At 36.1% G+C, this 25,818-nt stretch overlaps 2 protein-coding genes across 5 annotated transcripts; one reads left to right on the top strand and one right to left on the bottom strand.

Moving 5' to 3' along the window:
• Positions 1-203: 203 nt before the first annotated feature.
• LOC105684607 lies at positions 204-6,093 on the top strand. The gene is made up of 12 exons (XM_048650691.1): positions 204-668; positions 752-948; positions 1,029-1,200; positions 1,289-1,421; positions 1,493-1,640; positions 1,727-1,910; positions 3,642-3,736; positions 3,822-4,064; positions 4,163-4,337; positions 4,414-4,546; positions 4,702-4,849; positions 4,925-6,093. The coding sequence occupies exons 1-12, from the start codon at positions 589-591 to the stop codon at positions 5,104-5,106; spliced, it is 1,890 nt and encodes a 629-aa protein (XP_048506648.1). The 5' UTR covers positions 204-588; the 3' UTR covers positions 5,107-6,093.
• On the bottom strand, positions 5,390-24,210 carry LOC105684606 (1-phosphatidylinositol 4,5-bisphosphate phosphodiesterase classes I and II). Of its 4 annotated transcripts, none has more exons than XR_007276884.1 (19): positions 23,862-24,210; positions 22,314-22,460; positions 21,385-21,656; positions 21,138-21,222; positions 19,509-19,926; positions 19,215-19,335; positions 18,920-19,115; positions 18,164-18,518; positions 17,876-18,073; positions 17,556-17,765; positions 17,146-17,465; positions 16,743-17,063; positions 16,575-16,619; positions 16,297-16,501; positions 16,106-16,221; positions 15,889-15,995; positions 15,308-15,815; positions 14,966-15,223; positions 5,390-5,521 (listed from the first exon to the last, which is right to left on the bottom strand). XR_007276884.1 is itself a non-coding variant. In XM_012398076.3 (18 exons), the coding sequence occupies exons 1-18, from the start codon at positions 23,958-23,960 to the stop codon at positions 15,101-15,103; spliced, it is 3,846 nt and encodes a 1,281-aa protein (XP_012253499.2). In that variant the 5' UTR covers positions 23,961-24,210; the 3' UTR covers positions 5,573-15,100. The 4 variants fall into 4 exon arrangements, 2 of the variants coding, with proteins under 2 accessions (XP_012253499.2, XP_012253501.2); XR_002305608.2 differs by lacking the exon at positions 5,390-5,521 and adding an exon at positions 5,573-10,100; XM_012398076.3 differs by lacking the exon at positions 5,390-5,521 and having other exon boundaries at positions 5,573-15,223.
• Between the last annotated feature and the right edge of the window lie 1,608 nt (positions 24,211-25,818).

Raw genomic sequence — 25,818 nt, 5'->3', positions numbered from 1 at the left:
TTTTCACGTGCGTGAACCTCCGCTGGTACAAGCAGTCTCGACTTAATTTCTCAAAAACCCGTGGTGCTCACGCAGCGAAGGTTCATGCACATGAAAATTTCGTGTGTTGGTAAACGCAATTTAAGTTGCCGCTAGTCAGGCGTACTATTGAGTGGCCAGTTTCCTGTAGAGCTCTTATTGTTAGCTAATTGTAAGATACGATGCTAGGATAACGATCAGGTGTCTTATTACTTGCATACCTTTTCAATTGGTTTTAAGAATTTTCAGTGATTTCGTTTCAATTCTGTCCAAAGTCTTGAGCGACCCAGGTCTTGATGTCTTATCTCCAGTAAACAAGCTAGTTCAATTCCTCGAAACCTTGGCGATCTCTGACTCGTCAGACGCAGAGAATTGAATCACCAATTTTTTAAATCCCCAGCTCCAGGCTTCAGTCATTGCGTCATCGTCTTCCAACATAACTAACGTCAGTACCAGTTTAATTAACTTTTTTCACACAATCATCTGAAAGGCACGAGACTTGTATAATCGCAAGAATAAATCCACAGTATTGAACTGCTATCGATTAGATAGAGAAGTGATCATGTTCTAATGCCTCGAAGGCCATTTATAGCTGGGTGTATAAAAGTATATCGTGAAGAAGAGTCTGAGATTTCAGATTTCGTGATCAGGTGTGTTGCATAAATTTGATCGTTAGTTGATCGAAAGTTGATCGAAAGTTGAGATTCAAGAATTTTTTGCTTTTGAAATCGAGCTTCGCCATAATGCACCAACCAGCGTCTTACGCCGCAGTGAATGCTCAACAACGACACGACGCTGAAATTATTACTGACGAGTACGAAGAAGAACTGAGTAAAATTTCGGGGCGCTGTCTCGACGTTGGCACCGGTCCTGGGGATGTTTTGATCGATTTCGTTCTCCCGAAATTGGATCCAAGGGCTACCGTTGTCTGTAAGATTCAATTTTCTGGAACGATGAGAAACAATTGAATTTCAATAGAAATGTTTTTTTAAATATAATCTTCACCCAAGGTTCGGACATCTCAGAAAGCATGTTGAAATTTTGTAAAGAAAGTTATGGGGACAACGAACGATTGTCTTTCGAACAACTGGATATCCAGACACTTGATCTACCAAAACATTTGATAGGACAGTTTGATATCGTTACGTCATTTTACTGTCTTCACTGGTGCCGGGATCTCCGGTGAGTAAAAAGTAATTCGCATAAATGTTCTTTTCGAAAACGTTGGTGAAAATTTTCATTTGTTTTTCATGATTGTATGCCGATACAGTCGAGCGTTCGAAAATATATTCAGTATTCTTCGACCCGGAGGTACCAGCGTCATGACTTTCATCGCGAGACAACCTATCATTGATGTCTACCCGATTTTAGCAGCGTTGCCACGTTACAGTCCCTACGTCAAAGTATGCACGTTAAATTGCACTTGAGTAATTTCGAGGTCATCTGATTGATTTTTCTAACTGAATTTATATAGGACTGCGAGCGCTACATACCCTTCTTCCAATACAACAGTCAGCCGCGCAAGAGTCTCAAAAGTCTCGCCGAAAACGTGGGCTTTGAGGTGATTCACTGCAGCTGCAGAGAAAAAAATCATTTCTTTGAGAATGCAGATGCGATGAAGAGTAAAAATATTTCATTCGATTTTCTATTATCCAAGCTCGATCCTATAGGTGCTGATATAACATTTTTTTTTTTTTATTTTTCGCAGACTTCTTGATAACGGTGAATCCTTTCATGGCGCGAATGCCAACCGACCTTCAAAAAGAGTACCAAGATGATCTATTGAAAGAAAGTTTGAAGCGGTTGATCATATTCAATAGAGGAAACACTGAGAAAAGAGAAAAGAGCATTCTATCGACATTCCATTTGGTCGTCGTACACTTGAAAAAGCCGTCCTAACTGATAGTGAGTGAATGTAAATGTATTATGTATGTACATATTACGCAGGTTTGAAATTCAAACATTTTGTACGATACATCAATAGAAAATAAAGCCTTCCACATCTGCACAATAGACCGTCGAAAGAATATTGAGCGAAAAGTGAAAACTCGAAAGGCGAGATTTGCTGGGCGATATATTTTTGGACATATTCGAGTCCAAAATCGGTAAAGAATTTTTGAATGATTTTACAATGGATATTTTTACGATTTTCAGAAAAAAAAAAATTGGATTCTAATTGAATTTTTTGGGTGACTGTGCCATAATCAAAAATCTGCATAGCATAGGAAACTCAAGAATGAAAAATATTGATTTTTGACCCCAAAATTGAAAAAACTCCGAGGGGTACCCGTTTGGATTTTTTCGATTTTTGGGCCAAAAATGAAGTATTTTTAAAATTGTCCGAATTGCACTTTTCTTACGTATTTTTACCTCAGAAAGCCGAATCTGAAAGAAAAATTGATTTATCTCTAAAATTAACCGAGTTATTGCCAATTTTCAGCTTTTTGGGGTCAAAAATAAAAAATTGATTTTTTAGTCTATCTTAATGTAATTTGAGCTCAGGAATCCGAATCCGGAATAAAAATTGATCTATCTTCAAAAATAACCGAGTTATCCTCATTTTTTCGCATTTTTTGGTACAAATTTGAGGATATCTCGAAGGGAAAAAATCGTAGCTCAATTTGGACAACGGATTCGTGTTCCTGAGGTCAAAATACACTAGAAAAGTGCCATACGAACGATTTTTAAAAATAAAAATTTTTGGTCAAAATTTGAAAAAATCCAAAGGGGTACCCCTTGAAAAATTTTCAATTTTTGGCCAAAAATTTTTATTTTTTAAAATTGATCGTATGGCACTTTTCTTACGTATTTTGACCCCAGGAACACGAATCCGTTGAGTAAATTGAGCTACGAATTTTTCCCTTTGAGATATCTCCATTTTTAAGCTAAAAAAAGCGAAAAATTGGCGATAACTCGATCAATTTTGTAGGTAGACTGATTTAACTTCTGAATTCGGATTCCTGGGATCAAAATACATAAGAATAGCATATAAAAAAAAATACGTTTTTTCGACCCAAAATCGACAGAAATCCAAGGATCCTTTGGATTTTTTCGATTTTCGGGTCAAAAATGAAGTATTTCAAAAATCGATTGTATGGAACTATTCTAATGTATTTTGACCCCATGAACACGCATCCGTTGAACGAATAATATAATGCTACGACTAAAATCGATCCTGAATGATAAGATATGCATGGGTCACGTTTCATTTTGAAAGAAATCAGAAATTATTGGCGACATATGTTTAGCGGGTGAATGGAGAAAATATCGGAGTTGTAGATTTGTGGTGGATTGCATTGGAAGTTTCTGTGAGTTCTGTGACGGAGGCGAGGACGAAGGTGACTAACAGCAAAAGATGGATTGAATTCAAAATTTCGGCTAAAGCCTGGCCATGAAGTGGGAAAAACGATATCGCTGACATCGTCATTACACCTATAGGAGTATTTTACTGGTTCACGGTAATCTGGTTATGACGTTAATTCCGGACCCGATGGTGATGTAATCCAACGTGTCTAAAATCCTTCACCGATTATAAGAGATATTACGGTAGTAATCAACTTCGCACTATTTGCAGGATTTTGTAGGTGCGCATGCGTTTGATTTTACAAATATTAACGGTCAAGTCTATTCCAAAATCTGATATCTAAGATCAGTACCATTATAAGAGAGATCACGCGTTGTGTTGTTAGACGTAGAATATCGTGTGACTTCGCTTCACGTAATAGCAGAGTTTACAATATTTCGAACCAAATTCGCGATTAGCGATATCTTGAATTTTTCTAAAATTCGAATTACGAAATAAGTTTTTTTTCCATACCTGCCCCGGTATTTTTTCCCGAGTGGAGTGAATTCGGACATCATGCATCAAGCAGCGGCGTACAGAAAGGCCAATAGCCTTCAACGGGAGTGCACTGGAAGAATCGTCGAAGAATTCAAAGATGAATTGGCCAAATTTTCGGAGCGCTGTCTCGACGTCGGGTCCGGTACCGGGGATGTCATGATCGATATCGTTCTACCAAAAATGAATCCGAATACCAAAATTTTCTGTGAGTCTCAAACGTTATGTCACTTCCCGTGACGGTAAAAACCCGAGCTAATTGTAGGTTCGACGAAAACCTGCCTTTGATTACTCCTTTGCCGTAAGGTTCGGACATCTCCGACGCTATGCTGGACTTTAATAAAGCGCAATATGGGTATCATGAGCGAATATTGGCTTTCGAAAAATTAGACATACAGACACCGGATCTACCCAATAAGTTCATAGGACAGTTTGATCATGTGACATCGTTTTACTGTTTACATTGGTGTCAAAATTTGAGGTGAATTGAAAGCGAAATGCATCAATTGTTTCGAAAAGCATCTCGATGAAAAATAATTAGCTTTTTTCTGTTTCAGCCAAGCTTTCAAAAACATCTTCGATATACTCCGATCCGGGGGTAGTATTTTTGCCACTTTTGTTGCCGCCTGTCCTTTCTATAGCGCCTATCCGATCTTAGCAACATATCCACGTTACCATTCCTATGTGAAGGTATGATCTTTTTTAATTGTAACTCTGACGCCATCCGCAGAGTAACATTTCGCGCAACGCGTATTGGCCGTCAGGTACACTATGAGTCTTCGGTTTTAGGCCATAGCCAAATGCATCCTCACCCAACCGGGTAATTGGTGAAATCAATTTTTCAGGACTACAATAGCATTATACCCGTTTTACATTCCAACAACCAGCCGCTTCAAACGCTTGAAACTTTGGTCAAAAGTATTGGGTTTGAGGTGCTCCATCTCAGTCTCAGACAAACGAGCCATTTTTATCGCACTTCGGACGAATTGAAAGGTAGTATGAATTTTTCCAAAATTTCGAATTCGGACCCGTTCCCAAATGTCGTTCAATTTTCTTTCATGTTGGTAGAGTTTTTAATATCCGTCAATCCCTTTATCACCCAAATGCCACCGGATTTAAGAGAGGACTACGGAAATGATCTGGTCAAAGAAGCCTCGGAGTTCATGGAAATTAACAAAAATAACAACGAAGAAGACTACGGTTTTTTGAAAACATTTACAATCTTCATCGTATATTTGAAAAAGCCGTAAAAATTACGAAAATATTATTCATGCAGCTACTCGTTTTTACCACTCATAGATAAACCTCAGGGCATAGGGTGAACAAACTTTTCGTAGTCGCGTGTGGCTGTGACTGATCTAACAGGTTTGTTTTCCGTAGCTACGCGAAATGCAAAGAAAATGTGAACCGCAATAGGGTACCCTTTTGGATTTTTTTTAATTTTCGGGTCGCAAATGAATTATTTTTCAAGTCCCCTGTAGAACACTTTTGCAATGTAATTTAACCCCAGAAACACGAATCCGTCAATTGAACTGAGCTGCGGATTAATCCCATCGAGAGATTCTTGATTTTTCACTTCTTGCATCGATAAATTAGGGTCAACTCGATCATATCAATGGATGTACGTACGTACGTATCCAAATAGATCAATTTATTTAGCAGATTCTGTAATGAAACAAAAATAAGAACCAAGTGAATACGAATTAGAGCAATATGTACCTTTTTATAACTTTAGGTTCAGCTTTATTGTATTTAATTTTAAGTATGTAGGCATAGATGTTCAATATATCTATGATGTAGGTATAGATTATACACATACACTTTTGAACACCGACCAAATTACGGCACGGTGACAAACGCGTTTCGTTACATCAAGTACATTACAATAACTCAAATTATCTTTAGTATATCCTTTTTCGATTCGTCTATGAGAAAAACAGAACACAATTTCTCCAACAATTCGCTACGATCACCTATCTCGCGAATGCCAACGTGCCAAAATTCACAAAGTATTTATATTCATATTTTGTATAATATGTGTTATATATTATACTGGAAGCAGCGCAACTCTAATCATTCTAATTATACATGTATTAGGTATATTACTATACGTCTCTGTGTACGCAATCAATGCAGTATATCACTAAAAATTTTTTCTTTCCTTATAATTCTGAACTCCTATAGGATAAAACGACAGCTGTACTCGAATCAGTATTATATTATTATACATTACAGTATGTCGTACAATTGATTTTGGTTTACAGATATACCTCTCGGGAAGAATATCAAAACTACATACTAATTCATTAAAGGTATACGACACTCACCGATATACATACATAGGACATCCCACGACAAGTCGACCAACGATTTACCCCTGCTATTGATTGCTATGACCTACTCCTCGCTATAAAAAGTTTATCCGAATTTTTATCCGATTCTTCTGACAAGAAACATCAAGTATCAATTATTCCCTCAAAGACGATCATTTCAGACGAACAAATCTGTCTTTCACATTTACCTTGTCTATACGATACATAGGTGTATAAAAAAAATTCATTTAATTCGATTTTTCGAGAAATTAAAATAAGGCAAACGATATTCAAATCATTATTAATCCGGTCAGAAGAGGCGAGAGAAAATCATCGATCAAGCGACGTGGAATGCCTTATATACACAGGTAGGTGGATACATGTATCGGTATGTGAATAGATATAAATATAACATAGGCTGCAAGTAGTACACAACCATTCACGTCATTTTCAACAATATTAGATAAAATTACAGTTCTATAAGATAGCCCGACCTTTATTCTTGAAGATCAAATTAATTTATTTTATTCATTATTCTTTCAACTTCGATCGTTTGCCGCTGCAATTATGGGAAATGAAAATTTTCCATGTTCAAAGCATTTATTAGGTAAACTCATGGTCATGTACTCTTCATGATATTATCGCTATTCAATACTCATCATTATATTACGCAACATGCCTTACCAACCATACCAACTAATCCTCATATACAGGGATAATATTTTTACATTACTCACTATTATTCATAACCAAATTATTATTCCTTTATTGTTGTTACTATCTTTCGTATAGCTACACCATCGTTATTAAGGTAATTATTGTTATTGTTATCAATATTTCAAATATAGTATTATGGTACGTGTTTCATATTGTTATCCTGGTTGTAAGCAACATCGAACATCGATTACATTCATGTTAAATGAAATAATTTTTAAAACTAAATGAAAACTAGGATAACAAAAAAGTTTCTTTTTTTTTCGTTTCTTTGTAAATTATACAATAATACGGCGAAGGATGACTTTTAGGGCAAGGCACGAGTGAGTTAGAGAAAGAAATTTCATATATTATTAGAGCTGACGAACCTAATTATATAATTATAGAGGTGAAAACTCAACCAGATACAAATTATGAACTGCATTGCAATCGAATTTATTATTCATTGATTTACGTTTCATTTCTCATGGTAGCAAGTTTTACGTAAAATTAGTTTTTTGTAAATTTTTTAACGATTTAAATATTGTCACTAAATGTTTAAAATTTTTAGCAGAAAATTGAACATAATTATGAGAAAAAACAGTTAGCTAATTATTTTGCCGTGACAAATGCTTATAGAAAATATAGAAGTATATAGTTTGGTATTATCAATATCACATACCTATACGTGTATGTGACAACATTTTTCATTATTATTTAAAGTACTTTCAGTGTGAAATATGTATATGATCGTAGATATCGATGTAGAGTTATGATATAAATCAACAAGGGTATTATGCGCAAAAATTAACATTCATAAATGGGTGTACTGATAAAGAATCGTACGTATGTGGGTTTACCAAAAAATTTGAAAATGATTCGAATAATGTGATATAATTAAAGCGCGTAAACGTTAGTGTCAAGGATGATGGAAGATAATATCGATCTGCTGATATAGGTCGTTCACAACAGATCAATATAATTGGGGTAAAGAGTAAATAAAATTAATCAGAATCAAAATCAAAATCAAAATATGAATACAAGTAATTATAGTAATTATTATTATTATCATTCTTGAAATAATTATAATTTTCATCACCGTCGTCATTATCAATGTTATTGTTAATATTGAAAGATGTATAAAATAAAATCTGCGGTATAATAAATATAAATACATAAATATAATTGTACAGCGATGCAGACAGTATAAGTTAAAAAAATTATTCAACAATTTTTATGGTTGAGTATTGGATAATAAAACATCAAATTTACATAGTTGCGACAAATTTTACAATATTGTTTTATATGTTTTATGTAAGATATTTTTTAAATTACATACATCTATGTCCGGGTTATCACATAACAATTGAACAGTAACATTCGTTGTAAATAATCGAAGATACATAGCTAATAATTATGGATAAATTGAATAAATTATGGTAACCAAAAAAATGTAATGTAACTTATCTAACTCTATAATCATGGGGAAGACGGAAGTCGTGATCGTTTGACGAATGTTGTGATAATGATTAACACAGTGTAATGAATTACATTAGAATTATTGATCTTTTAATATTCTCCTAATGTCCCATGTAAGGATTGAGAATAAAATCGAGCTCAAATCTCTGAAGCGTTGATTCTTTCAGTGTCACAAAACAGAAAAGTTAAAAAAAAAACTTTCATTCCGAAAGTCTTCAACTTATATTTTATTTTTTTCATTATGTACATATGGATGTCGATCGGAAGTATGACCATGACATCCTGATCATCGACTCGAGACATCCGGTACATGTACGATGATGTATACAGTGAAATAGTGGATAATAAATCTATCTGTGTGTAACAATGTATAATATCCTCTCGCAAAAAAACAGGTAAATGAACATAAAAAGAAAAAGAAAAGGACCTAACAAAAGTAGAAATAACATCAAGAAATAAGGATGGTTCCCAAGATTGCACGTATCCGATAAGCCTTTGCTGAATTACTTAGTTATATAATAATAATAATGTTTTTAAATTTATTTTAACACATGATACCTGGCCCACGACATTTATTGAAAACAAAGTTCAACCGTTCATTATCGTCGTCGTTCTATCATTGAAAAACGCATACATTAGTTTAATATACAATATATTGTGGCATAGTAACTTTGGTTTTGTCTTATGATATTCAACATCAATAAACAACTGAGGATTAGATATACATGTAGTTCATATTTTAATAAAGAAAGTACTCTTTGTGAATTGAGCGTGAGCAATTCCATCATCTCTGTCAAATAAAATTGACTTCCAACGTGCTGTAGTTGTTTGAAAATCAACACGACAGAGTTGAGATGGTCTATCAATCGATATCGATGGACTGATCCAGAAAATCAAGAGTGAATTGTTCAGGTACAAAGAATCGTTGTACGAAAACTTATCGATATAATATGACGTAACTTTTCAAGACAGGAAGATTGTGAATCTTTGTTAAAATGTCACAGGGCCAGGGAGCTACGATTTATCTGTAGGCCGTTAACTACACTTTCTCCTTTTTCCCAGATATTTGTTTTGTCTATTCGACAACCGTTAATATCGTGGACTTACTATTCTATGCATACACCCCACATTGATAACCAACACCGTGGTTTAGATTATCTACAGAGTTTCCAGAAAAAACAAATCGCTACTAGGTCTAGGTATACTAAACGTACATATATTTATAAGTGTACGTCTGTCTATCAATTTACCTGCTGTAGTCATCCAAAGCAATTACTGACAGCAAAAATGTGAAACGCCATGTAATAAAATTCTAACTAATAAATTCATTCTGTAACGGCTTATGGTGTTAATTATTTTATGGCATATACATAACTTATAGTTATAAAATGTGCATTTTAATTTTTCTGAATACCCTGTATCTCCAATGTCAAAGCTAAGACATACTAACAAACAAGTGTCGCATTACAAGCCTAAGGAAGCCAAATAGCAACTAAACGACAAATGCCAGCTAAAATATAACTATGTGTAAGCTGTAAAAAATAAATAACAAGTTTTTTTCTTTCCCATTTTTTTTCTATTTTGGAAGATTCAATAAGCGTTGTAGTGAGCGTTGCAGGTTGACAATTCATAGTGCCTAAGTTTCGGAAATCTCATAGTTACAATATAACAGCTAGAGAAATAAAAATAATGGTATCTGAATACAGATGCATTTATCTTCTATCCTAATGATAGATCTAATCACTTAAGTGCGGGGCATACTGAAACAAACAAAAAAACCAAAATATTCGATTGATCATTCACTTCGACCAAACAATTACATTTTAGGTCGCGGTATTTTTAAAGTCACTAAAATAAGCGAAATCATAGTGAATCATTCGACAAAATATGCTTCTATCAAACAAGATAATTTTTGATACCAGCAAATTTGTCAGTTTTTAGGAAGACTGCCTACGCATCACTGTGTCAAGAAACGATTTGTCGAGCGATAGCGTGATCGCGTATTTGAATATCTGGAAAAATCTCCACCGACTAGAAGCCTCCGACAGCGCTTGGCTCGACAATCAGTATGCGCACGATACGGGATAATGCGGTGCTTCAATTATACTGGTTCTACAGATAACTCTAAAGTAACGCATATATATATATATATTTAACTTTGTAAATCGATGCTATCTTATTACTGCTACGAACAATTATTACATTATGTTATGATAACAACATCAACAGCAACAACACATAATATTTCAACATGGATATAGTATTTGTATCATTATTTTGTATATATAAATATGAGGGAAGGAGGTTTCAAGCTAATATACAATATATTATGTATGGTTACTGGGATAAAAATGCAGAATCTGAGCACTGGTCACAAACATAATCATAATATAAAAGCAATCAAAGATTTCATCGCCCTCAACAAATAGCCTCTTATTGTGTGCCCAGTTCTCAGCTACTGAGCCTGATTAGCCTACTTCGAATCTATGCATCGCTTTTTCCCAGGGTAAATATTCTGTCCTAAATGGTGACTTGTATCTTAAACATAAAATAACGATTGTAAACCTATTCTGAGTCCGGTTAATGTGAAAGAAAATGGAAATTTTACTTTTGCAAGGACAGGGCAGCAAACTATATCAATAAGCTGAAGGTGTATTGGCTAAATATAAATAAATTCATTGCTTTGATTTCAATTAAATAGACAAAAGTCATAGATAAGTGAAAATCAAAATAATATACACTTATCACTATGATTTAATGGAAGATCTTGGATCACTCTCACCAATATAAAGTAAAGAAATTTGTACCATTAATAATGTAATCATATGAAGCTTAGTTTTTCAAACCAAATACTCAAATTACTCTATCTCTATCTAATAAAAATCATATAATCATTCTTGGTTAGTACAAAAGTACTTTGCGACTACGACTCATTCTTGGCTACTCCAGTCTGAACTAAATGCCACCATCTGGCAGGACAGTATGACGAGATTGTTTCAGTTTTTGTTTGAAGACAACAGAATAAAGTTTAAAAGTAGCAGGAGTAGCCTTGATTGTGATTTTTTGTCCGATGCAGCAAAATAAGTTAATAATTGTATCGGCATGAGCTGGTGGCAATAAATAGTAAAAAAAATCTATTACAATATGAATCATTTCCATATTGCGCCAAGCTCTCATGATAATAGAGCGCTACCTGTAAGCCAGCGCCGTTGACGATAATTCCATTGTAATGCCATTGACCAGTGCATACACGCCTGTAATAAACGCAAGTCCTTAGATTAACGCCCTTATTGTGCACCTGTAAACCTCAGACCCAGACTCATACTCTCCAATCATAGGTAAGTTATGGTTAGTCAAACTCTGATCTTCGTTTTCTGTTTTCTTCACACCCAATTGGATAGCGATGCGTAGAGTGATTAAACTAACTAATGCAATTTTTGTGCATTTATAAATATACTTATGTCACATATAACGTTGCGCTATAATATTTCCAGCTACCTAAAACTGCAGATATACATATATATATTAATACCGTTTCTATGAACATTGATTTTACATTTAACTAAAGGTATGAATTCACTAAATTTAGTTACAATGCACTATGGATAAGTTCTGTTTGGAAGAGGCGTTCTATTAGTAACTAATTCCTTCTACATACAGTGCAATGCTACAGGAATTTGGAAATAAAAAAAATTCAAACTTTGCAAAAAGGCCCTCACGATTCGAACCATTACTTGAGGGCTCAGTCACGAGTTTTATTTTCCAATTTCCACATAGCACTGAACAATATAATACATTCGGGTCTATCGGTCCAACAAATATCACCATTTTTTGCAGGCAAGATGGCAATGAGCTGAAACATAATTACATTCCGTAACTATATGAAATAAGAATAGTTACTAGGTGAAGGGCATGAAAAGCTAAAAATAAATGCTAAAAAATGGGAACATTGTTTGGACACTGCTACCTGGAATTATATATCATATCAACTCATCCTACACTATTTGGAAAACACACACATTTTTCTCACAGTAATGACTATCTATAAAATGCAACTCCTTTGTAAGTTTTTAAAGGTATGTACCTCTACTTTTGTATGTATGCAGATATTATTTAGATCTAATATTATCAGGTATTCATAGGTGCTTTTGCTATCCAATAATTGCATCCAAAATGGCAATAGTAATTGTTGAATTTGTCAACCGCACAAATTTTACAAAATTGCCGACCCATTGTCAAATTCATTGTTGAATATAAATCACACACTATTATTCTTCAACAACTTTATCATTACACCTACTTTCTCAAGTTATTTATTCTTTTTTTTCGATTTTTTTTCCATTACGACAAATTGAAAAGTACAAAAATGCATACGTACTTCAATCTGTTTTAAACAATCAGGTTTCTACAGGTTTACTGCGTATTTAATCTTGAAATATGTTAAAAATGTAATAACAGATATGCAAATGAATCTTTTGCGGCTTGTGTGTAAAATGCGTATTTTATGTCGTATAAAAAATAGATTTGTCTTACTCGAGATAAGCAGGTGTTGGCGGCTAACGTTTAAATTTTTGGAGAAAATGTTTGTATCCAAAGTTCATAATTCATAATAAAATATTGAAGTATTGGTGAACTCCAAGAAAAAAAGAGTAATCAGCACCCTGACATATCGAAAACCAGTTTGCTATTGGTTTGTGCGGCTCAGTGTATTTTTAATATAAAGCATCTTCTGTTACGCGCAATGTGAACATTTAGCATTTACCTAATCAGCTTTTGATGTTTATTTCACAACGACTAGTTCACGTTGCTCCGATTGCTTTGAGATCCTTTAATATCACAACATGTCTCCATTAAATTATCTATCGACGGTTAGATTCAGAGGTACAGTGAGACAGGAAAAAAGAGGAGGATTCCTCCATGAGGATTCGGGCATGTCTCAATTTCATTATCACTGAAATCTTTTTTTGAAATGTTCATCATGTCCTGACCTAAGTCCAACCGCCATTTAAATTTGCTGCCACGTAATAAGTGAACATACCTATTTATAATGTCCGTAATCTGATACTAATGTTGGCAATAATTTAAATAAAAATAAATAACACGTTTCACAAGAAGTTTACACATTTAAAAGTTTAGCTTATAGTTAATAAGATTCGCTTATATATATGATTAGAAACAACAAGGAAAATGTTACAGTTCAGTTTACTATGTAACATTTTTGATTGTCTTCCTCAAAGAGGCGATTCGACCAAAGTTCATTCTTTGGTCGAATCTTAAACAGAGCCTGGTCCACGTCAATAGTGCTGGGGTGAGAAATCATCCAATTTTTTGATAACACATAACAACAATAACAAATAAAGAAATACCTCGTGACTTATCTTGTTCAATAGGATATATAAAATATATGTATGTTGTTGTGTTCAAGCCAATCATTTACTTCAATAGAACAATATTGATTTTGTCACGACAGCTAGATCTGAATTTTGTTTCTTAAAATGTCTTCACACCATGAAAATTTTTAATATTTTTGGAAAAATATCTACCATTTTCCATGATGTTATTTTTATGATGCCTAGCTGGTAATTTGCAAATATAATAACAGTCCCAGCACTGCTGACACAGGTTCTTGAGAAATGTCTTTACGTTGATTACTTTCAGTCAAAAATATATTAAATGTGTTATAATCGCACATGCCCTTGGTTTGTTTAAGGGCCAAAGAGATTTGTGTCAATATTGATACACCTCAGATCTTTTGGTGGTTACTTTTACGAGCGACAAATTAATTAGTTAAAAATATGATTAGAATTGTTTTCTGAGTAACATCTTATGTATATAACAACAAATTGAATCGATATTTTTAAAGAGATTATAGTTATTTAGAATTAGCTTTCATATTTTCAGTTTATTATAATTTGTTTACTGGTCTTGCAGGTCTCGCTCGATAGTGAAAGAAAGTGTATTCACAAAAATTTACCAATCTATGCATCGGCTGAATAAGTATCTTCCAAACAAGCGGTCATTAGTTTTGAAAAATATAATCAACGGCGTTTAGGTACGATAATAGCTCAACGTTAGAAGAAGTTCATATTGGTATGTAGTACGCACATTTTCTTTAACTGAAGTCTAGACATTTTTAACCAGAAAAGAGTAGTAAGGATAAAATAAGTATAATGTAGAAGGTGAATACAGTATGAGAAGAACTGAAGTGTAAATAATAACCACAATCACCTTCCAAGTGAGGAAATGAAAAATGCTATGCTTTCAGATCAGTTTCCCTTAAATTTGAGCTTAGCATTTTAATCAATTGACGAACTTCAGTTAATCAAGTCTGAGGAAATTACTAGTACATAGTAGATACGGAAACTATTATACTCTTCAGGAATTATTGAAAGAACTGCACGTGGATTGATTAAGTTAAATTAATACCAAAGTAAAAATATAAGGTGCACATAGATTCTAGTGCACGAGTGTAATGTAGTAACTACTTCAAAAAAGCTCTCTGAGTCAAACGGGTTGTCTTAGTTTGGTGTAAAAGTTTTGCAACAAAACTCTTTGAGCTCTTCAGTTCTACTACAACTGGATGTGATGAGCGTTAAAATCGTCAAAGTCAAGTGAGAAGACTTACGTGTTGAACTGCACGCCTATCGAGGTCCCCAAAACACAGAAAACTTCAGACCAGGAGATCGTCTGATAGACAGTCTAAACACGGCAAGTGAGTTTCAAGGCCTACGAGTTATTCTGGCTGACATGTTCTAAAGCATTAGTTAGTGTTTCCACTTAGGGATTCAGGGATACTGCTAGCGCCAGTTGGTGATAAAGTGAACTCAACACTCTCAAATTTGCTATAACGACTACTGTACTCTGCTTGCAGTGCTGCTTTCACCTGGAACCAAGCATTGATGTAATAATTTCCATCAATCATGAGCATTGAACTATCATAAGACGACACCTCTAAAAAATATCATACCTTAGCTCTCTCTTCCTCAAGCCTCTGTCTGACTTCTTCGTGTTGTCTTTCGAGTTCCGCCCGTTTTTTCTCATAAATTTCTTTAAGTTTAGTACATTCGTTAACACCTTTCTCAACTGTAGATTTCGCCAGTTCTCGTTTTACCCTGTCCAGTTCACCTTTATCCTTATGTACCTTGGCAAGCTGCTTGACCTGATCGTGTCTTTTAGCCTGCAATTTCCGCATTGCATCATCGCGTTCTCTCTGTCGATTTTCTTTGAGCGTTTTCAGTTGATTAGATTGGGAAGTTTTCATGATTTTCTCTAACGTGGAAAATAGACTTTCATGATATTTTTCTTGGAGTTCTTGCTCCTGTAAGACATGCTCTTTGCAAACAGTGAGCAACCTTTCACTCTGACTCCTTGGTAATCCCCGTGGGATGCCTTCGACACCATCGCGCGACTCTATCTCAGAACATTCAGAAGTTTCAGCAAGCAGCTGTGTGCTCAAACCCACTTCACTTGAGAATCTGAAGTGAGTTATTAACAAAGTTAGCTGTATGTAGATTTTTGGCAGCAGTGCAATTTATTGCTGATACTTACATATTCTTACTTGACAGTCGCTTGACAAGCTTTTGGCTCATGTAAAACTTGGACTTGTGCTTTTCACCATCGAGCGATCCTTTCTGTGACTGCAATCTCATTTTTTCCTAACAGAAGGCATTTAATAATTAGGAAATCAAAAATACAATGTTGTTGGTCAAATTCATATTTGGCGCAGATTCGGATTGATGTAGCAGAAATGCGAACATCATCTCACCTTTTCGTGTTTTTTTCTCAAAGATTCCAGCTTTTTGTCCAACTCCATTTTCTTGTCTTTTATCAATTTATTTTCCATTAACTTTTCGAATGATTCAGCTATTATCTCGTCATTTACTGTATAACAGAATAAAAGAATTGTAGAATCTGGAAGCATATCTGAGAGGTTATATGAATAGTGGAAATACTAACCAGTACTCATGTTCACAGGGCTCTTAGTCACAGAAGTATCCGTTGGTAGTAATGCAGGTGTAACAAGGCTGTCCTCTAGTTCTTGAACCTCAGGTGAATTTAAAATTCCCGCTATGGATGGTCGGCCGTGTGGACTGCCGGATAAGGGTAATGATCCGGGTAATTCTCCAGCGGATTGTAGGCGTTTTGCTTTCGCAATTTCATCCTACGTAATACATTAACGATAAGTCTCAATTAATGGTTGACTAAAAGGTATGCGATATCACTATGGAACTTACTGTTGGTTTGGAGATACTTGCTCCCATGCCAACTTTATCCTTATCCTAAAAGCGGGGTGCAGAGTTAGTGAGTGAGTGGGATACAAGTTATGAACTGGCCATGCGAATTATGTTAGATTATTAAATTCTGGTTCATCAAGTTGTAACATATAGTATTTTGCTAATCACCTCCACATCACCTTCCGTAGGTTCTTCAAGGTCGTCCGTGAACACCGACAACTGATTTGTCCTTTTTTCCAACTCACTTTGGTATTTAATCGGATTAGCCAAGGCTTCGGCAAAGTCACAGAGGCCGTCGGGAACATAGTCTTTGACAATAACATGCAGGAAGAGGCTAGCCAAAGGCAGTGGTTGCCCGCATTCGGTTCGGATTGCAACGTGCCTATATCCTGGACAAAGACCAACCACGGGAAGCACTCGATGTCCGATCAACCGACCTGATTCTTCGTACGCAGCTATTCGAATCGATGCAAGTTCTGGCAAAACAACCTAGCAAAATATTTGAATCATATTCATCATGTGAATTTCACAATTGAAAGTGCGAATCAAATCAAAATAGTTATCAATGTACCTTTTTGAACACAAACGGTTCCTCATCATACACGGGGTTGATTCCATTATTCGGTACGATTTTGGTCCTAAACTTCTTCCGCACAGTGTCTGCTGGTAAGCCGTACATGTCTACTTCAACGTAAGTACCTACCCTCTTGTCCGTTAGAAACTGTGCCGAAATTACGTGTATGTGTACCGTTCCAGCTATAATGCCATCGACGGTGGACTCAGCAAACGGATCTAATCGCCGGTCTTTTCGCCTCATAAACTCCGGTTTCAAGAGAAATCCGCAACGATGGTTGTACTCGAAAATTCCCAAGTTGAGTTGCATGGCAAGATCTGGATTTTAAGGAAAAGGATGATGATGATGATAATTAAGACTTACGAAAAAGATAGACACGCCATTTTCAAAAATATTTTCCAACTTACCTAAGGTTTGGTAATTCAATGCGACCAGTTGACAGCCAGCATTCCAAAATACTTGGGGCATGAAATTGCTAGAATCAAACCTTGTCCCTGCAGGATACACTCTAGAGAGCTGATGTTTGTTGTAATTTACGAACTCTAACGGTCGTTCTTTCAATAGCGTTGTTGCTTGTTTCTCATCGAATGATGACATTTCGTACATGCGATTTTTTTCTATAAATCATGAGTGGTTGCTTAATCGTAATATAGAGTTAACCAAAATACTAACATGAAGACAATATCAAAGGTCACTGATCAAAAATTCAGTAGAATCCAAAACTCACTCTCAGCATTTTCAAAGCTACTAAAGTGTACAGGTTGCACATAATTCACAAGTGCAGATATTTCTGCTCCTGCCTCAGTTTCTTTCGCAGTAGCAGCTGTTGCCACCTTATCTGGCACAGGGATCTTGTCACCTATTCTCAATTTTATGTCCTCAACATTGGACTCTTCTTCATCAGTAGTAGATTCTTCATCTTCGTCTAAAATATTATTTCCATCAAACTTTCGATAAGTCCTCTTACCAGTACATCCTGATCATCTATTACCGTGTTTATTAAAATTTTACCAACCATCGTCGTCTTGGGTGCTATCCTTACTCCCTTGTCTCTGTTGCAGCATTGGGGCACGAGGAAGGTCACCATTTTCCATTTGCTGATCGACTGCAGCAACTGCTACAACTCCATCAACCACTTCGTTTTGTGGAATGATGTCAGGCGGTGGTTCGCTTTCACCTTCTGCCCCACCGTTATTTACAGATACATTATCATCTGTCTCCTGTGAGCCCTCGCCAGAATCCTGTGATTGAGCTTGTTGCTTCTTGTGGTGTTTTTTGTGATGGTGGTGATGATGATGCTTTTTTTTATTTTTTATTATTATTTTTCGCTTCAGTGACGAAGGTGGTGGAAGTTCTTGACCAGGCTCCAGCTGTAAAAAATATCAGTGATTTTGAAAACAATATCGATATCCAACTTAAATATTCAACTTTAATACCTCACTAATGTTTCATAGAAAATATGAGAAAATTATTGAGGTATTGAAAGTCTAAGAATGATCATACCATTATGCAGTACGACTGACCGATCTGTGCATTATATTTAATGCATGGGTACAGAGAGATAATGTCATATAATGATATTTGATCACATGTGACTTCATTCAGACGTTACTTTAATGATGAAAATTATCGGCATTCAGCCAAGTTATTTGGGTATTATGACTTACAAATTACATTGTGATGACTTTACTAACATGAAATTAGAGTGATTTTCAATGTAAAAAGGGACACAGTATGGCGTCAGATATAGTCACAAACGACGGTACTTTACCTTGTGAGATTCGAGCGGTGCATCAAGTAGCATATCACCGAAGTATTCTCGGCAATATTGTGCAATTTTAGCCTGTTGTCTTGGATTGCAATGGTTCTCGAAACTGAGGACAACTGGATATTCCGAGGTTTTGAAGGCACTCTCGGCTATCGCCTCGATCACATCGCGAGCATATATCTCAGGCACAAATGTGTATCTATAAACGAATAGTAGAATTGTTAAAAAGCCCAGATGTCTAAGGAAATAATAGAGAAGCATGTCGTAATGGGGAAGAAAGTGAAGAAGACAGTGTTACCCGTGAACAATCATAGGTTCGTCAAATCTGCCATTCCAAAAATCTAATTCCACACAGCGACACCCAGCCAGTAAACATTGCCGATAGATTTCAACCGAACTTTTTCCAGTCAGTTGATGCCCTGAGCAAAATTTCAAACATATTTTACCGATGTGTGATACTTGCTGATTATACGAACCAAAGAGGAGGAAAATCAAAAATGAAGATCCAGAAGGGAGACAGAGAGACGGTAATTATGACTAGCAATGAATAATTCAGGAAAAACCTTATATACGGTATGAGAAAATCTTTTACCAGTCAGATAAGTGTTATGGCTCGAATTGATAAAATAGTGCGCCAGAGGCTGGTCCATATCATCAGAGAGGTCGAGTTTCGAAACAGCCATTATGGGATTATCCTCACTCATTAAGTATCTGAGAAAACCATCAAAACTAAGTTGTCCTCTCCCAGCATTGCACTTGCTGGGTTCGTACTCGTTGATGAGGTCTTTTGCTCGTGCTGTGTTTGCATAAGGATACAAGATCTCATTCAAGCGAGGATCTCGTTGGGTTTTGTTCAAAAATTCCACGAGCTGTGCCGCCGACATTAATTTACGCTTTGAAGTACCCACAATGTGGTCGAATACTTTTTCAACTTCAGTCCGTTGAGTTAAAGACTTATAAAAATTGAAAAAATCTTCAAATTGAAACTTTTGCAAAGATATAGCGTCATTCTGAAACAAAAGAACCAACATATTATACATACATATTCCTCTGTGACCTCTAATGTTTATCTAAGTGCACAGGGAGGATTTCCCGTTGTTACTGAGCTTTATTCAGCTACTGAAACTTTTATGCATTTCTTTAGGAGGATTTTTGCTTTTTCCAAGACTTAACATGAAAATTAGGGTAATTTACAACTTCCTTTCGTGTCTTTGGCCTCAAGCCAACACAACAATTTGGAGAATATGATTTACCAGCACGCATTTGTACGCAGCAAACCTTTGCTCTACTTGAATAAATAAACCTAGTGGCAGCCAAGGATACAGAGATCTTAACATTATTTCCGTTCATCAAATTGATCAACCATGTGAATTCGAATGATTTATATTTACATTAACTTCACGACATTGTCCAGAGATTTTCTTCTGAATTTGCGTACTTTTGACGGTGACAACAATCAACTACTCCACGACATTCTTTGCAACAAATTAGAATCAAGAATTCTTAAATAAAACCCAAAGTCCTGTCAATGATATTGAATTTTTGAGGTATTGAGACAGCTTGTAAGTATACACCATTGGAGACATTTGACATTTCAGAGAGAACAATATCACATTTCGGAATGGATTTACTACATATAGAAGTTCATTTTGGAACAATAAAAAAAAGCATATTGCTGCATCAAAAGACTCAAGCTTTGGCCCTAAGCCAACTAAAACATTGCCAGTTGAAATAATTCACCGAATGTTAATACAAATAAAATGACAGAAAATGAAACAGACTATTTCCCAGAGTCAAAGAAGTAACGCGGATTGTATACTATTGCCTGATATATTGTCAGGTACGAATTAATTGAGTTTACAAGTCCAAAATTAAAAGAAAAATTGATCACTGAAGATCGTTGTGACACAGAGTGAATACGACAAATCGTTTGTGAGTTGCTATTTTCCATTGTCAGACAAAACGAAACAAGTGACAGTCGGTGATAAAGTTTCGTAACAAAAAAAGAATTTAATACAAATAGAACACACGCCCAATCCAAATGTTAATACACTCAGTATTAGACTCTAACATGTTGAAAAAATACGATCTGTTATTATACCAAACAGAATAGTTAAGGAACTCTTTACTTGTTGAGACAAGTCAAGGCTGCAGAGAAATAATGAAGTTAAATATAAAAAAAGATTTATGCATTTCTATTGTAGACAACACATGCTCTTACCTTGCCTGTTGGCATGCCAGAAATATCGAGTGCTTTTTCAACACGTTTACGGTCCTCCTTGTTTTGTGTGAACATTTTTATTATGCTGAAAACACATACACCACCTATAGAATTGGATTTTATTCTTCAAAACTAAAACAAAAAAAAAAAAAAACTTTTGGTTGCACTAGCAAGCCAAGTATTCATCATGACCTTTTCATTTTGAACAAACTGAACATACGACTCTTTCTCCAGTAGTATTACTTACTTTTTGATCGCAACTTTCCCAGACTTGTCAGCAGTTAAAGAGAGTTTTGTGTGCGCTTTTTGTAAGAACATTATTGTACTAGAATTTAGTTGTGCCAAGTTGTATGCCAGTTTCAGTAACTGCTCAGTCCAATGTCTTGCAATTTCAGCTCGCGTGGTACAAAAATTAATAAACGTCACATTGACAAAGTCAGAACCGTAACATACAGTTACAGTTTTTTCCTCCAGGCTGTCTTGCGAGCCCATCGTTACCAGAGATTTCAACTTCGGATCCTGTGCACAAAAATATTGTATCCCATGATATCACTCCATGTTTAAAAATCAAGCAGAGAAAAGTTTCATAGAAGGGATTTATTGATTTATGGAAAAATTGTTGGCTTGGCATGTTATTTGTTTTGTTAATCAATTACTTTGCGCAATAGGCAGCAGCAGTAGGTGTGTCTAGGAAAAAAGGTCTATTAATAACTCGAATACAGAGTTTCAGGCAGGTGATTTTCTATTTTTGTTGAAGTTAGTAATAATTGTACAGAATTTATTGGGATGATGAGCACCTAAGGAATTAATGCTGGCAGGATCAGATGCCAAAACTTTTTTCTTCAATTTTTGTTGGAACTGATGATTATAACATGAAAACATTTTATTAGAAGATAATAGAGCACTATGAAGCTGACCAATGGAATAGTTCATATTAGCAAAAGTTTCGTATCATGACATCATGCACGTCATTTATAAATGGTATATAGACAGAAAAAAACCATTGGGTTAGATTAGCAGGTTTCGACAGTTACCGATATTCAAAATAGTTGCTGCTTTGTGATTGGAGTATGACACATCTGCTGACATTTCCAAAAGTACGCATTGGTTTTTTTCTTCAAGGAAAAAGCAACTGGGAAAATAATTAAGATAGTGAAAAAACAGTTGTAATCTTACTTTGGGTATCTTAGCATATTTTCCAGTCCGTGTATCCCGTATTGTAGAAATATCAAGCATGTCCATTTCATTATTTTGATCTACCCAATGAAGATAAAAGCCATATTTATCCACCCGCAGCGTAACTGGTGTACCAACTCCCGAATCCTACAACAGAATTTAATTATTCTTATGATTTCTGTAACTATGCTAGATTTGATCAATGTCCAAGGCACATTATTTTGTCTTCGAAATTCATGAATCATTTCTTTCAAGAGTCTCTTCCACAAAATATCTATTGTGTACTTGGAATTACAACACAGACCAATTTTGCTCTTTCATCGCTGTCTACCAAGATAGCACCAATGCCTGAGCCGAATCCCAACCATTAGAAACTTGAATTAAAGAATACAGCACAAAACTGATCTAGATGAGGTATCCCTTTAAACAGTACTTGATTCCCACAGATCAAGGCTGTTTGAAGTTGACACTGGATTTTTTAATGAAAGCAATATATTTTGGTCCATATGAAAAATTATGGTGAACACCGTCACATCCGATTAGCAAGGTTTTATGCAAAAAGCAAGAAAGATCCAAGTGGGCCTAATACTACATATGATGTTAAGCAATGAATGAACAATTATTTATGCTAGTCTCTTACTACAAGACATCAAATGAGGTATCGTAAAAATTTCAATTTCAGTTGAATTGTGTACTTTTGAATGGTTTAAATGTATCCTCTGAAATTATATCATAGACATCAGAATTGAAATTTGTATCATAACATGGCGTGCAACTATTCCAATGCGCATAATTCTTGACACGATCTAGCGCATATGAGGGAAACATGTTTGAATAATGTCAATGATTACAAAATTTTATAACTACTCTACTTTGTTTTTGAGAAACATTGCATAACTACAGTTCATTGTGGAAAGTTGTGTCAACTCTAAATAGTGAATACCGTGTTGTTGCGATATCAACTTTCAAGCCTTTCACAAACTTTCAAGAACTGTACATACGTACATAACATACAACATACATCTGTTTATAAAATGTTTGAATGGCAAAGCTACAATTTTCGTATCACAGGTAATTGTACACTATAGTGAATTGAGAACCTTATCATAAAGTTCAGCATACACGGTCGACTGTTTTGACGACAACTGGCAATACAGGACTCGATTTTTTAATGGCTATAACATCTGGAGTGTTTCTGCATTTCAGTGTAGGACAGAATCTTGACATTTGAATCGCAAGAAATTATGTAACAGACAATCCAAACATCGGGTTCTCTCAGACTTTCTTTCGTCTAATTTTTTCGTTTATTTTAGTAAAGACCGGTTCCAAACATAGCCAATGTTTTTGTCGGATCAGTAGATTTTACTGTGTGTCTATTGTAACTCGCTACTGAAAAAACGAGTAATGTTCCGTTGTCTGACATGAAAAATATTATTTCGCAAATTTCTGTACAACATATGACAACAGTGGACAGTAATAATAGATTTTTGAAATAAAGTTAAAAGACGAGTGATGAAATATGTTGAAAAAAAGTAAGGGGCAGCTTACCTCGTCCCATTTTACGAATTTTTCACCGTCTTGAAGCTGCTGGGAGACCTCGACAGGTTTTATCTGCACAACATTTGCGACGGATTTGGTACCCGCCATAGCGTGCGATATCCTGACGCGGAAGTCAAAACATATAACTATGATGAATTCGGGGTCGACGAATCACTCTTCGAGGGAGATCGCTCCTAATCACCCTGTCAGTAGACTCTAGCCTATTTTTTCCAGCCTCCACATTCGGCCGGGGCGCCAGCCTCCGATACTCGGCACTCCCGGTGGATCGACGAAAAGATTCCAATTCCGATTCCCGCGACACCCGGAGGTTTCTTCGTCGTCGGGTTAAGTCGTCCAGATTCCCCGATCCCCACCCGCCCTTATTAAACGGTAATAATCACCCTCCTCACCATTGTCTCATCTGTTACCCGTTAAAGGGTTTAACGGGCAACGGGATATGCGGGGACCGAAGGCGAGAGGTCGTCTGCTGACTGGTGTTTTGTTTGGAATAATAAAATCTCCAGTCACTGTTCGATAATGATAACACTACCAGGACCAGGACCACCACCGTACAGCTGCACCAATATCGCGAAACGTCAACGCGAAAATTGACGCGAAACCCCCAAATTTTTTGGAAAACATCGACCACACATTTTTGAGAAAATCGCAGGAGTGCCCAGTACAGCTCAGTTGGCCTCTCTACGATCTACGGGGCGACCAGATAACCGTCCCGAGAGCAACGAAGCAGACGATTCCGGATTCACAGACGACACGCACGGTACGGTGGCAGTGCTGCTCACTGCGATGCTTCGAAATGTGTGTTTCAATGTTTGTGTCCATTCCTTCCTCCGCAGTCGTCCGTACAAGCAACACAACCGCACGATCTACCCACCCTGATGAACAGCCGCGCGCGCGGCGCGAGACTTCAGACGAGACTTCGCTGGAGTACCGAACGAGCCTAGTAGAAGCTGCCGGATAAGGTTCAGGGGGAGGTCGGAGGAAGGAGTGAAGTCGGTGAACGGAGCTACCATGGAACTCGCAGCACAGCTCACCGCTGAACTTCCAACAGGAATCGTGATTCGCAAGGGGGGATCCCACTCGCTCACCATGCGGCGCCACTCTGGATTCAAATTGATTTTAATAGAACACCCGCGTGATTCGAAACTGCACATGACACATGAAATTTCATGCGCGAGCACGGTCCCTACACCTGATCACCTGCAAGCAGACCGACTAACTGCGCTTCTAATCCTTATCATTTCACAGTATTGAATCTGAATGCTTATGCTCAATATCAGCCCGCCCAAGCACTTTTGCAGCTTAGGAATTATCGCAGCTGCTCACACTTAAGGATTATGGGGGACACTGGGTAAATCACCGATGATTTGTGCATGGTGACAACGGTATAAATATTAGTGTATAGGAGTGAATCGAAAAAAAAAGAATTTACCCCCAAACTAGATTCCAAAATGTTTTTTTTTCGATTCACCTTCAAAATCGTCTACATTTTGAATTTCCGAAAAACAGGAACAATAGTAATGCAGAAATCTCGGCGTACATAAGGAGTTAGATAATGGATGATAATAATGAATCAGAATCACGTAGCCTAGAGAGGTTGATAATGATCAAGAACTTTTCAAGGAACAAGACCAATAAGTCTCCAAACATAAGTTCGTTATCCAATATTTCCTTCCACCATATAATTTTACAAAAATCTACGTGGAGGATATTTACGAGTTTATGCCAACTGAATCTCGGCATGATCGTTGGTGTAGTGCAGATTCCAAGAGACATAATAAACACTTACTGCACGCTTGATTTGATTTATATTACATGAGATGTTACGTTGTATGTACACGAGCTTCAGATTTGATCCGTATATTGATCATAGTTAATACTTTTATGTTAGTTAATTTCGTTTTAATGAAAGGACGAACAGTTTCTGTAATGTAGATAGCTTTGAATA

Source organism: Athalia rosae, chromosome 2 (genome assembly GCF_917208135.1).
Source record: "Athalia rosae chromosome 2, iyAthRosa1.1, whole genome shotgun sequence".
Classification (NCBI taxonomy): Eukaryota; Metazoa; Arthropoda; class Insecta; order Hymenoptera; family Athaliidae; genus Athalia; species Athalia rosae.
The sequence above is the reverse complement of the archived record's forward strand: the minus strand, read 5'-3'. Positions and strand labels throughout refer to the sequence as shown.

Bases quoted from the DNA above. Each gene is read 5' to 3' on its own strand.
- LOC105684606 (XM_012398076.3), bottom strand. From the start codon at position 23,960: ATGGCGGGTACCAAATCCGTCGCAAATGTTGTGCAGATAAAACCTGTC. The intron at 18,074-18,163 runs GTTGGTAAAATT...ATAATATTTTAG, and splicing joins TAGCACCCAAGACGACGATG to ACGAAGATGAAGAATCTACT. The intron at 15,816-15,888 runs GTAAGTATCAGC...AACTCACTTCAG, and splicing joins CGACTGTCAAGTAAGAATAT to ATTCTCAAGTGAAGTGGGTT.
- LOC105684607 (XM_048650691.1), top strand. From the start codon at position 589: ATGCCTCGAAGGCCATTTATAGCTGGGTGTATAAAAGTATATCGTGAA. The intron at 949-1,028 runs GTAAGATTCAAT...TCTTCACCCAAG, and splicing joins TCCAAGGGCTACCGTTGTCT to GTTCGGACATCTCAGAAAGC. The intron at 1,641-1,726 runs GTAAAAATATTT...TATTTTTCGCAG, and splicing joins GAATGCAGATGCGATGAAGA to ACTTCTTGATAACGGTGAAT.